Source organism: Mycteria americana, chromosome 11, assembly GCF_035582795.1.
Source record: "Mycteria americana isolate JAX WOST 10 ecotype Jacksonville Zoo and Gardens chromosome 11, USCA_MyAme_1.0, whole genome shotgun sequence".
Classification (NCBI taxonomy): Eukaryota; Metazoa; Chordata; class Aves; order Ciconiiformes; family Ciconiidae; genus Mycteria; species Mycteria americana.
In genome coordinates this window covers 9,987,924-10,000,000 of record NC_134375.1, presented here as the reverse complement: position 1 = coordinate 10,000,000, position 12,077 = coordinate 9,987,924, and the positions used below count along the sequence as shown (strand labels likewise).

Sequence of the window (12,077 nt, the reverse complement as noted above, 5' to 3'; positions counted from 1 at the left end):
GCCTGACTTGGTAGCATACAACAGAGCTCAGCATCCCCACGACCCATATCCGAGCCACGTGGAGCCGTGCTGCTACGCCAGAGGAGCATGGATATTTATCAGCCCTGAGAGCAGGTAACGACTCTATGGGACGCTGTGCATGATTAATTTGGTATTCACATCAAACGCACCGGGTTCTCTTTGTCGATATTAATCTCGGGCTCCAAGATGGTCATGGAAGGGCACTGCTGCACTCCTTCACTTGCACTCGCCCAGAAGTTGGCCCCTGTGAAGTTTGTGCACTCGTGCTGCAGAGAACACCTGCAATGAACAGGGGAACAATTCGTGGTTGCTTATTTTTAAAACAGGTGATAAAAATGTTGACTTCCTTGCGAGGGAAGATCCTGAGAAAATCCTGTGCCTACACCTTTTTCCTCCATCCATGCAGCTAAGCCTAAAGCTTTGCTGCTATATTTAAAGTGTCTGGTTGCCACGATAAGAGCACATACTCCCACCAGCATCAACGGAGCATCAGGATTCAGGGTGAGCGAGAGCAGGCAGGCTGAACCCAGAACCAAAGTGGAGAAGGTGACATTTCGTCCGACTTCTTCAATTTGTAAACGCGGAGTGTAATTTTGTAAATCCCTTTTTGAGTGTCGATTGTCTCCTACACATAAATAATAATTGCAAGGGCAAAAGACGGTCTTTAACGGGGTGTTGGCTCTCTCAGTCCCATGGTTGGATGCCTGCAAGATATTCTTTGCACTGGCAGTTGACTGCAGCATAACAATGCAGCTACAGTTAAATCCTGGCTCTGAAGAGCATCCCAACCGTTTGAGACCAGATGCAATTGTTTTTAAAAGCACGTATTTCGTAAGGAATGGACAAAGACTAATGGTAGCGTGACTGTGTGGAAATATAAAAGGCACCCGAAACTCTTGGCCGGGCTCGAGGGACAAAGGACATGCCAAAGCGCACTAGGACACAACCAGTCCTACCTGGTCTCCATCGTGCACCACCCGCAGTAAGCGTCAGCGGCGGCCAGGCACTCCGTGCACGTCGAGTACTGGTTGCAGGCAGCCACCTTCACCCGCGTCATCTGCACGACAACAGCACAACTGCTTCCAAATGGTTTACAACACCACAGCAACACTCAACCCGACCGGGATGCGCTGGTATGGCCATGCGTAGCTAGCGACGAGACACCAGGATCTTGGGCTACTTTAGCTGTTAGCCTGGACCAAGCCTTACAGAACGGACAACGAGGAGCAGACCTTGGCACCACCATCCTCCGCCCCACACCGCTCAGAGGTGGGTGTTCTGTGCACGACCAGCCCACACGGGGACCGGACAGGCAGCTGCCCACTGCCCTGCCCGTGCCCCCAGCAGAGCCCGTCCCAGCCTGGGGGCCGCACGCCCCAGGGCAGGTAGGGGTGCCCAAGGGACCGGGCTTGCTGCTGCTGGCGTAGTCGCCTCACGGGGTGCACGGCAGCGCTGAGCTGAGCTGAGCTGCTCCTTTTCAGCCAGCACCTTGGCAATAGATGTGTGATGGTCAGGCTATGGAGAGCAACACCACACCTTTCTGATGCGTCAGATGGAGATGGTTTCACAGCTTGTTCCTCCCTGTGAAAAGCTCTCACTCAGACCTGCAGAAAGCGCCTTTCTAGAGAGAGCTGAACGCTATCTGGCCATTTACAAAACGACTGGAAAGCAAAACCGCTCTGGAAACCTGAATTTCTAAAGAAATCAAAGTACCTCTGGGGACCTGCTCGGCAGGAGCAGTTGGAGGGAAAGCATGTGCCAGTTTCTGCTTTTTCCTCCCTCGATTTCTAAACATTTGGGAAGAAAAACTGAGTCGTTTGGTACAGCGGGGACTGACAACGTGAGGTGCTGAGAACCCAGAGCTCCCACCAGGCAAGCACACCTTGGACTGCGGGCTCCTCGGCCTGACCCCCACTTTACCCGAAGCACTCAGCTGCTTCCCAGCCCTGCGGTGCTCAGCACCCACCCAACCCCATCGAGCTCCCGGGGAGCTTCCCAGGATGCTAATTCCACCATGGAAAAATTAACTCATCTCGTTTATTGGAAAAGAAACAGACAGAGGAGAGCATCACAAGTGCTGCACTGGGTGTTTGATCCAATAGCCCAAATAAGGTGCACGGCCCAGCCTGGGAGCTGAGATGAGACAGTCTGGAACATCGGCTAAAGAGGCATCCCGGGAGGGTTCTGTGAAATGATAATGACCAATCTGCAGGGAATTAGGGCTTGGAAAATACAAATGCAACATATAACATTTGTGGTTGTGCATCTGTTTTGACAGATTAAAATGTAATTCAGGACAAACCACCAGCGCCTGGAGCGCTCAGCTCTCGTCTTCCTCCTCTGCTCACTTGACGGAGATGAGACCGTCTGTTTCTACCTGCTGCGGCGTTCCCGGTCTCCACAGAGAGCCCTCCTCCCATCCAGCCCTCCTGCTGGCCAAGCTGAGCAGAAACCTCCCCCAGGGATCATTTCTGACAGGCAGACTTTTTGTCTGTAGGATCTCCTAAAAGCCTCCTTACAGACTGCGTACCGTAATTTTCGGGTTTCTATACAGGAACAACCTCTGCTTATTTCTGCACTCCCGTAAGTGGGATTGGTTTTGATATCTTTCGCTCTTCTTTTTACCTTGCCACCACAAAGACGAGAAGCCAGTCTGCTCGGCATGACCCCCACCCGGTGCAGGAGAATGGACAGGCACAGGTACCCCCCCTCGGAAAGCCCTTCGACACCTCAGCCAAAGCTCTGAACTTCGTGGCTCTGCCCATTAATGTTAAAGCAAATTTTATTGTCCCTTCCTGCTCCCAGCTTAGTGCTGAATGCTAAATCAAATGCATGATGCTCAAAGGACTATTTTGCTGAAGACTAAAGGTCTCACCTGGTAGGAGGTCATCAGATAAAGGTAGGTGGAATCAGAAGGGTCGAACTGCATGATGGGGTGGACAGGCTCTCCGTAAGCCACCGAAATGGATCTCCTGCTAATAACCTTCATGGTACTGTCCAGATTAATCTGTAGTGAGAAGACGACACTCATTGAGACCATTTTTCAAACACTACGGGGAGAAGATTATTTCTCCTCGGTTATAAACAAGAACCAAAGTGGTATCTAATGGTGTTCCACATTTTCAAGCGCTGTAAATCTCCACACGCTTTGCAAGCTGCACACACAGAGCTCTACTGAAAAGCCAGCTCTGGGAAGGCACTAAGTGGTCCAGAAAGCCCCGGCCATGGCCAGGAGCAGTGCCCAGCGGTGAACCACCCTCGCAGCCCTTGGTCCCTCTGCTTAAAGCCCTCCGTTTGAGAGGCCGCCTGCAAAACTTCTAGTCTAAGGCTGTACCCACTGCACAGCTCGACTGTGCGGCTGTTTCCAGCAGGCCACAGCAGTGTTACTCTCGCTTTACCCTAATGTAAGTGGCACCGGCCTTCAGCCCTCATTACATACATATGTGCATTTCTATTACAAAGAACATTGCATTTCCAAAGCTTAATGAAAAACAGCGAAAATCAGCAACGGGGCTATACAACATGGCATCCCCTGCTCCCTGCATATTTGAAAAATAAGTGTTGTCATTCCTGGCCAAAAGAAGCTTTTATCCCTGCTAACTCCAGAAGACCATGGCAGCTGCCGCGAGAGAGCCGAATCCTACCTTGCCTCATGAATCACCAGCTGAAGCGCTGGCAGTGATGGAAGAGGCTGCAAAGCATCAGCCTGCCTTTCAGATCCCAGAATGTCTTGGCATTTGACTTGAAACTCAGCAAATTAAATGTGGCATTGCTGAGAGGAAATAACAATAGGGCTACACAATTTCGCGTGACAGTCACTTTTCAGCTTAAAACAGAAAGGGAGCAAGGAAAATTCCTACCTCCTTACTAGCAAGGGAAGGCAATAATTGTAAGGACCAAGTGTGTCTCTGCTCTCTAAAGTCTGGATTAATTAATTAACATAGGATTAATTAATTCTTACACTAGAGCAGCCACCAACATGTCCTAGTAAGATAGCACAAGCTTAAAGCAGAGGGTTTCCCTCTGCTAAGAACCGTATGCAAGCACTGCAAGCCACAATTTACAAAAAAGAAGAGAACTATCATTATCCCCATTTTAAAAGGTGGCTATCCAGAATCTAAATGATTTGCCTGGGATCACCCAAGACGTCCATGAACCCAGTCCTGACGCCCTCCACTTTAGCTTTGTGACCATCCTCTCCCTTCTTGCTGAGATTTGCTCTACGCTTGGCTGTTTCTAGGCGCCCGTCCCTAGGTCCCTCTGCCTCCTGGGCTCGTTTACCCTACGCTTTCACCGCGCAGGCACTTTCCCTGGGTCCCCGTGAGCTGTGGGCGCCCAGGGGAGAGCCACCGCAGCGGTGCAGAGGGGCAGAGACCACCAGTCCTCTCGTCAGAGCAGGGCCGGGGCGTGCTGGGGCACACGTGCTGCGCTGGGGCTGGTAAGAGCGGGGTGGGCTGAAGTCCTGGGTAACCCCACCACAGCTCCTCGTCTACGGCCTTCCAGACCTGGACACGTGGGGACTCGCCAGAACAGGCCCTTCCCAGCCCGTCTCCTTCGAGGGCACTGCACCCTGGCACACCTTGCCCTGGCCACCGCTTCCCAAGGGCTGTTTTTCCTTTAATGACTGCTGGACGTGGCACTGATAATGGCCCTCACGAAACGCCCGTCTGCAGCCTATCTGATTAATTCCCCATGCATACCCCTGGCAGCCATAATTGCTGCTGGCAGGAGCTGGTCGAGCACTATTTCTGCCCCTTTGCTGTCTTTTCTCAGGCAGCAAATCTGAATGATAACTCGCGCAAAGTATCTTGGAGCCCGTGCCAAATAACGAGGAGCCCCGAAGGTAAAAGGGCTTCTGGTTATGCAGCTGTGTTGTAGAATTAGATTAGAGCTATCTGAGCAAATTATCCCAGCAAAGGGTAGCCAGGAGCCTCTCCCTAATGGAGGCTCAGCAGATAAGGCTGCTTTCTCTGAGATGATAATGGAAGCAGAGCTGTTAATACTGTGTGAACAGGGCTGCGCTGCGTGTGGCATGTGCCTCTCCAGCCCGGTGCACCTGGCCGGGGTGCCAGCTTCCTCCCACCCTCGTGAATTACCTGCCCCTGTGGGCAAAAATCAAAGCAGTGAGTTTCTTTGTGATCGTTCCCACATTTCTAACAGGAGCGCTTGGACGCAAGGGATTGGATCAGTTTTCTTCTCTCCAAGCATTTCGATCCAATATTCTACATTATGCACCACTCACCCCAGGCTGAGACAAAGCAGGTATCAGCCATGTCTCTGCTCCAGGGCTTTTTTCCCCTCTCCTCTGTGGACTTTTGATGCTTAGAGTACACCAAACCGTTGTGGCTGGCTGGAATCAAAACTTTCTTTGGCAAACTTCAAGTGCTAAACTTACTGAAACCTTGGCCTTGCATCTTGGCTCTGGAGCCAGGGTATTGCATTGCCCTACATTGCCTTTGGCACGTTATTTAAAACAGATACTCCATCAGATGCGTGGGTTCACACCTGCTTTGGACTCAGCTGTGATGAAGCATCTCTCGGTGATTCCCCTGTCTACATGGAGCCTTCAAAAGCCATCAGCTTGGAGGGAGAATTTATTAGAAGAGCTGTTAATAATTAAATGCTGCACAGTAACATTTCCAGCATAGGGTTCATCAAGAACATCCTGCTCGCATGGCAGCCTTGAACAGTAATTAACGGCCACCAGCCGCCAGGCAGCATACATCACTGTACAGATTACGGCAGCATCCAATTACTTCTTCATTGCCACGCAAAAGCAGGTGCTCAGACAAACTCGACAACAGACATTGTCCTCTGTGCAAACCGGGGCTGCTGCAAGGGGAAGCCCCGCCGCCCTCCCTGTCCCCCCAGCCCTGCCTCCCCCGTGTTGGTGCTGCTGGGCTCCACTTGCCTTCAGGAGTCCTCCGCTGGCAGTGCCCAGGAACACAACGGTGTAGTTATTGACGCTGGCCACCGCCACCGCCGTCAGGCCGCTGTAGGTGAACACGGGGGTCGCTGTGACGGGGTTCACGATGGCCAGCGGGTGCTGAAGGTGCGCAGCTCCACAGTCCAGCTGCTCCGGCTGCAGCTGCGGAGAGACACGCACGTCAACGGGCTGCAGCAAATGCCAGCGGGTCCCCCCCGCCATCGCTGCCTCGGGCTCAGTGTGGGCAAACTGCTGATGGCCCTGCTGCGCCCAGGGAAAGCTCCTCACCACCGAGTCATGGAATAGGAAAATGTAACTCGTTAATATGGGAGCAAAGAGCTGTAATAGAGCCTCCTTTCTGCTTACCAGATCGACCCTCAGAGCCAAATCCAGACCAGGCTTTGCTGGAGATGAGCTGCTGGAGGAGCTCTGCCCTTGCTCGTGCTACGGGCAGGATCAGGGCAGCACCAGGATCGCTGCTGGAGCCATCCCGGTGCAGGGCACCCCAGGAGGGCGTCCCCAGCCAAAGACCCATTTACTGTAGCAGCACCCTCACCTCAATACAAAGGTCAGGTGCGACAGTAAAAGGGGACAAGGGCTCTCCTTGCTCCCCTCTCCCACCGAAGCAGTCAGAGGTCTCTTCTCTGGCAGGGCGCTGGAAGCCCCTTGCCAGCGGGGGCTGCGCCGCAGGTGAGGTTTCTCAGCCCGCCAAAGACGAGCCGTCCCCAGTGGCTGCCTGCCCTTGCAGAGGCAGTTGTTCTGCCCGCAGAGGGCTGGTCCCATGCGCGGCCCCAGCGCTGCGATGGGTCCCCTTCCCGTGCGTGGCCCCAGTGCTGCAATGGGTCCCCTTCCCGCTGGTCAGCCCTCGGGATCAGCGCTTGGGAGCACATGGAGCTGCGCTCAGCTGAGGCAGCTGCAAGCCCAGTAGCCATCTCCAGCTCCTTCCCTCTCAAACAAAAGGTGAAGCAAAAGTTTCTCCAATAAAAGAACTCAAAATATTATTATTTCTGCAAGTAAGTAAGGAAGTGAGTGAGAACAGAGCCAAGGGGGGGGGGGGGGGGTAAGCTTGCTGGAGACTCTCAGGACTGTAAATCCTGGCTCTGATCTTGCTGCTACTGTAGTCAACAGCAAAATTTCCACTGGGACGGGACAGGATGGAGGAGCTGCCGAGTGGGAGGAGGCACTGTGCTGCAGGACATGGAGGGAAGAGCAGCGGCTGCAAAACTCTGCCCAGAAATGCTGGAGCCACCGACCCCGTCCAGCCTCAACCCGCAGCCGCTCACCGTGCCCCAGGGAACAAGTACAGCTGTGTCCTGTGCCCAAGACCACAAGATGTTCATTATTTGCCTCTGCTTCTGCTTTCAAGCTGTTCCCCAAAGCTCTGGGGGAGCAGGAACTGCCTTTGTTACAGAAAAGTTAAATTCAGGACAGCAGGAGCCGCAGCTCGAGCAGGCACACGGCTCCGGCAGGAACTGTGGCGGTGAGCAGCACTGCCGGGGCTGGCCCCGGTGGACGAGCCGCCCCGCACGAGGGCTGGCAACTGCAGACATGAGGCCGGAATCAAGGCTGCCATGTCAATTCGCTATCAGGTGCCAACGGGCGAAGGCAGAGGACAATTGCTAAGGACTCCTCACTCGTGAGCCTTGTCTGCGAGCAGGCGTTTGGCTCATTTGGACCAAAGCAAGACAACAGACTTTACTATCCTATGCTAAATTAATTAGCACAGTTGCTGCATGACAGCAGCATTTGAAAATGGGACTGATGCTTCATATTCCTCCTACCCTGCTGAGATGCACCCAAGATTTATGACCACTCTCACCCTGAATCTTCCGAGACTCTCCTTATAATTTCCGCTCAGACAATGTGGATGGATTCAACAACATCTGAATATCACAACAGTCTTGCTGCCAACAATTCACCTGCTGTCACTCCTACAGCAGCTTTTATGAAGTGCTGTGGGTGCAGCCGAAGCTGTTCAAATGATGGGCATGTTTCAAGGGCCATTACCACATCATCTACAGTGCCATTTCAGGCTCATCTTAAGAGAAGCCGCAATTGCGCTGTCACCCTTCCCGGGTGCGGGCATGCAGCTGCAGGGCTGACGTGCCGACGACCGTGGGTATTTGCAGGCTGCCTGAAAGCACACCAAATTAAGGCCCTGATTGTGGGAAGTGCTTATACAAAACTCGAGACAAGAGACCGCTGGCGGACTGCAACCCACACCCCTAAAACTAAGCACATCTTATGCCTTTCTGAACTCCGCCATAACGTGGATATCCCTTCTGAAATAATCATCAGGAGTGCTAATTTAAGCAGAACAAATGCAGGGATTTGAGGCTGTATCTGTTAAAAAACTGGACCACATGCTTCTCCTTCCACCAGGCAGGAGAAGTTGACAACCAGCCTGTTTAGCATATTCCCTCCTCCCTGGGCAGAGTGCACCAGGGCCTGTATTTTAATTCCCTTATTATCGTTATTATTTCATTAATGGAACCAGACTAAATCTTCAGCTCTCCCCTCTCTTCAGCCCATTTAGGAGATTAGGCAAATCTTCAGGCTTTGCAGCCAGCGCGTGAGACCCAGGCAGGACCACCCCTCTGCGCCGACCTCGTGCCCGGACCCCGGTTTGGGGTGCACCTCCTGCCTTGTGCCTGTCCCCCCTCCCGGCCACGACCACACATCTTGGGCTGGTGCCACATTACAGCAACATGCCCCTGGAAAAAAATGGGGAAGAAACTTGCTAAAACTCAAAACATGTGCAAAGCAACTGGGCTGCGTCTCCGGGACCGAGGGATGGCGTCCCCCCGCCAGACCACGGCAGGGCTGGGGACCTCTCTGCAGGGGCAGTCGGCGCGGGCGCCGCGGGCCGTGGCACTGCCCCCTCCTCCTCTTTGCGTGGGAGAAGACAGCAGCAAACCCCACCGGGCTGGGTGTCAACTGTAGGTGCCAGCCAGCTCTCGGTCTGCTGTAGCAGCTGGTCAGCAAACAGCGCTGGCTTCCCGAGTACCTGGTGCCGTCACAGACCCACAGCATCCTCTGTGCAATGGCACACACAGCCGACAATTCCCCCGTTCTGCAGAGCGGCTCATCCCCCCTGCCCGGAGGGAGCGCGCCGCTGCAGACGCGTCCAGGGCTCATTTCCCTGCTTCTGGACCGGCACAAGCGTGCTATCGCGAACGGCAGGCTGGGTCCTTTCCACGAAACAACCCTGACCTCGGTCCCCTGCGCCCCAGCAGACACCAGACCCCACGTCCGCTGCTGCTGCTGGTCGCGTCAGACGTGAAGTAACAAAGACTGACTTGAAAAACTTCCTGTGCTAAAGAGAGTGCCAAGCAGGAGACAACATGCTCGGAGCTGCAGCTCGGTTCACGTGGGACCAAGACGAAAGGATCAAGTGTTGTAGATGTAAGTGACTTTGCTAAATGCATGTTGCAGTTTTACGGCATTTCATTCTATTAAAAAATAAAACCGTAGCCCAAATTCTTAAGCGTGTACGTTTCCCTCTGTAACTGGGCAACACAACCTTTTTATACCATACACAGGATACGGCAAGCCATTCGTGTTTCTGATTTAATGGTCCCTTCCATTCACAGCCAGACCTTTAGAAATGCACTTGGGTTTATTTATTTGTCTTGGGGATAGTTACCTCTAGCCCCTCTTCATTACTCTTTCCCACTATTAACCACCCGAAGCTCACAAGGCTCCTTCCAGCTGGGAAGCTGAGGCACAGAGGCACCCCGGGCGCGTGGGAGCCCGAGGGATGCTCCGCACCTCGTCTCCGCAGCAGCTGCCTGGGGAGCTGGTACTGGCGTTTCTCTGCCTGCAGCTTCACCCCTCCCAGCCCGAGGGATGCAGCCCTTTCTTCTCACAGGTGGCCGAAATCACGGGAAGTTCCTTATCTGCTGCGCCTGCCTGTGTGTAAATCACGCATTTCAGACCCAATAGCAGCGCAAAGTGTCTTCCACGGTAAACAGGATGTAACTATTCTAACACAGGCCAAGCTTTATTTTGGCCACATACATCCTTCCTCTGAAACACCTTTCTTTAAATGACATCAGCTCTCCTGACTGATGGGCAGGAGGAAACATATGGTGTTTCCCTCTCTCAGGTCTCGGGGTGGGGTGACACACTGCGCTGCTGCTGTCTGTAAACCACAGCACCGAGGGGACATCTTAACTCTGCCACGTTACGGTAAACAGGATACGGCCGAGTCACATCCTTCTGCAGGCACCAGGCAATCACTGCAGCTTGGGAAATCACACTTCAAGGTTGTGCTAAAAGGCTTTCTCCATGCGGAATGGGTTAAATCTCGCTCCATCTTAAATCAATCTGCCCTACCCTAAAGTGGGGAAAGCACAAACGTTATGTTTTCTTCCAAAACCAATCTCTTTCTATCATCTGCATTTTGAAACAACCCTGTGGGCATTTAGTGTATTGCCACTATTTTTCTGCAACACACTCTGGATACTCAGTAACTCAGGGAAATATTGGGTGGGTCTAGATTCAGATCCTTCTGCTCCCAAAGCATTTGACTCTGCCACTTTGATGCTAACGAAGAGCCACCTCGGGCACAAGCTGGAGACAACCCACAACCGGCACCGGCCGAGCAGCGTTGCTGTCACCCCACGCACTTGCAAGGAGGGCATACTCGGTATTTTTGCAAAATTTCACAAGTGATGCAAATTAATTCAAACCAAGGAGCCACATCTAAGAGGAGGGTTAGTCAGATTAACCCCTGAGCGTGATTGCAAAAACAAAGCGGGACAGAGATAAAAGATTTCCAGCCACATCAGAGCTCAAGAGTTCAGCTATTTTCACGGTGCAAGTTCAGTTCTTTATCCCAGGCCTAAAAGGAGCAGAAAAAGCGATTTCCCAGAATTTCCATTACAGCTCCCCCGCCGTGGGCGCTGCGCCCCAGAGGCAGGCGCGCAGGATGTCCCTTCGGGAAGGAAGTCTGCTGGAAACAGAAGGAGGAAGAGGAGTGGTGAGGCAGCACTCAGGAAAACCATGAAACGTACTGATTTCTGCATCCTGTGTTTGTGACCTCAAAAATAGTTCTTAAGCAAAGATGGAGTTTATTTCTGAATCAAAAGCAGGCTGCGGTTCAGAAAAAAGCCCTGCAGCTTTTGCTTTCAGCAAGGCTCTTCTGACTCCGCTACAGCGGGTCTGAAAGCTTCGCAGAGCAGCAGTAAGTGGAAAGGGAGTCCAGCCCCTTCATGCCTCGTATCAGAGCGGATTACTGTTGGCTTCTAGCATGCCTGGAGTCCTGGGAAAATGACACAGCCAGCATCTGATAATCCGCTCCAAACTTGTTGATTTGTGGGACTTAGCCATCATCTTCATAGGCTCAAAATTTGGCAGTTGCTCCCACACAACTGGCATTTTCAGGCCATTAAAGTCTGTGATAAAAGGGCTCTAGTTTTATCTCTTGCCTTCCTTAACATAAACCATTAGGCTTTTATTAACATTTAGGTATGACTCAGGGAAATCTCGGATTGCAGAGAGAATATGCAAAACAGTTCAGATACTGTCCGAAGAGAATAGCAGGACGTGGCCTCGAACAGTAGAGAGAGGCTAAAAAGCAGTGTGGAAATATTGCATAGACACCATAGGAAAATGGGCAGAGCGAGAGATGGTGGCAAGCCGGCCCGGCTGCATTAGGAGAACAGAAAGGACAAGCCCTCCTCTGTGTCGGGCAGAGCCCAGACTGGCCACGACACCCCTCCCAGGCAGAGCCCCTTCGGCCCGGAGCCCCCCGCGCCCCCCGCGCTGCCAGCAGTTTGTACACACAATCACGCGTTTATCTGCTGGAGTGTCGCAACCAGAGCTGTCAAAAACAGGCTCTTTGGGATGCCTGGAGGAAAATGTCATCCTCAGAAGAGGACTCTACTGTTAAGGCACTTGAGACGTAAGCGGTCCCTAATTGTAGTGCTGCCGCAAGGGCAGGCATTATCACAGAGCTCCTCTAACTTCCCATCATATTTTTTAGGCAATGGGAGGCAAATCAACGTGCACTCTTGGCCAGTCGAGGCGCTCGGGCTGAGAACCTCTGAGAAAATGAATCTTGCTGAATTTTTCTCGAGAATCATCCACACTAAGCAATCAGCACACCCCTAGCACAACAGACACC

The 12,077-nt window shown here is 52.7% G+C and overlaps 1 protein-coding gene across 1 annotated transcript in view; it reads right to left on the bottom strand.

Moving 5' to 3' along the window:
* PLXND1 (plexin D1) overlaps positions 1-12,077 on the bottom strand; it is an 85,972-nt gene that overhangs the window by 58,831 nt on the left and 15,064 nt on the right. The window contains exons 2-5 of the mRNA XM_075513923.1: positions 5,933-6,109; positions 2,897-3,028; positions 978-1,078; positions 171-300 (exon numbers count right to left, since the gene is read on the bottom strand). Of these exons, the coding sequence (XP_075370038.1) occupies positions 171-300; positions 978-1,078; positions 2,897-3,028; positions 5,933-6,109 (540 nt within the window). The remainder of the gene's footprint in view (positions 1-170; positions 301-977; positions 1,079-2,896; positions 3,029-5,932; positions 6,110-12,077) is intronic.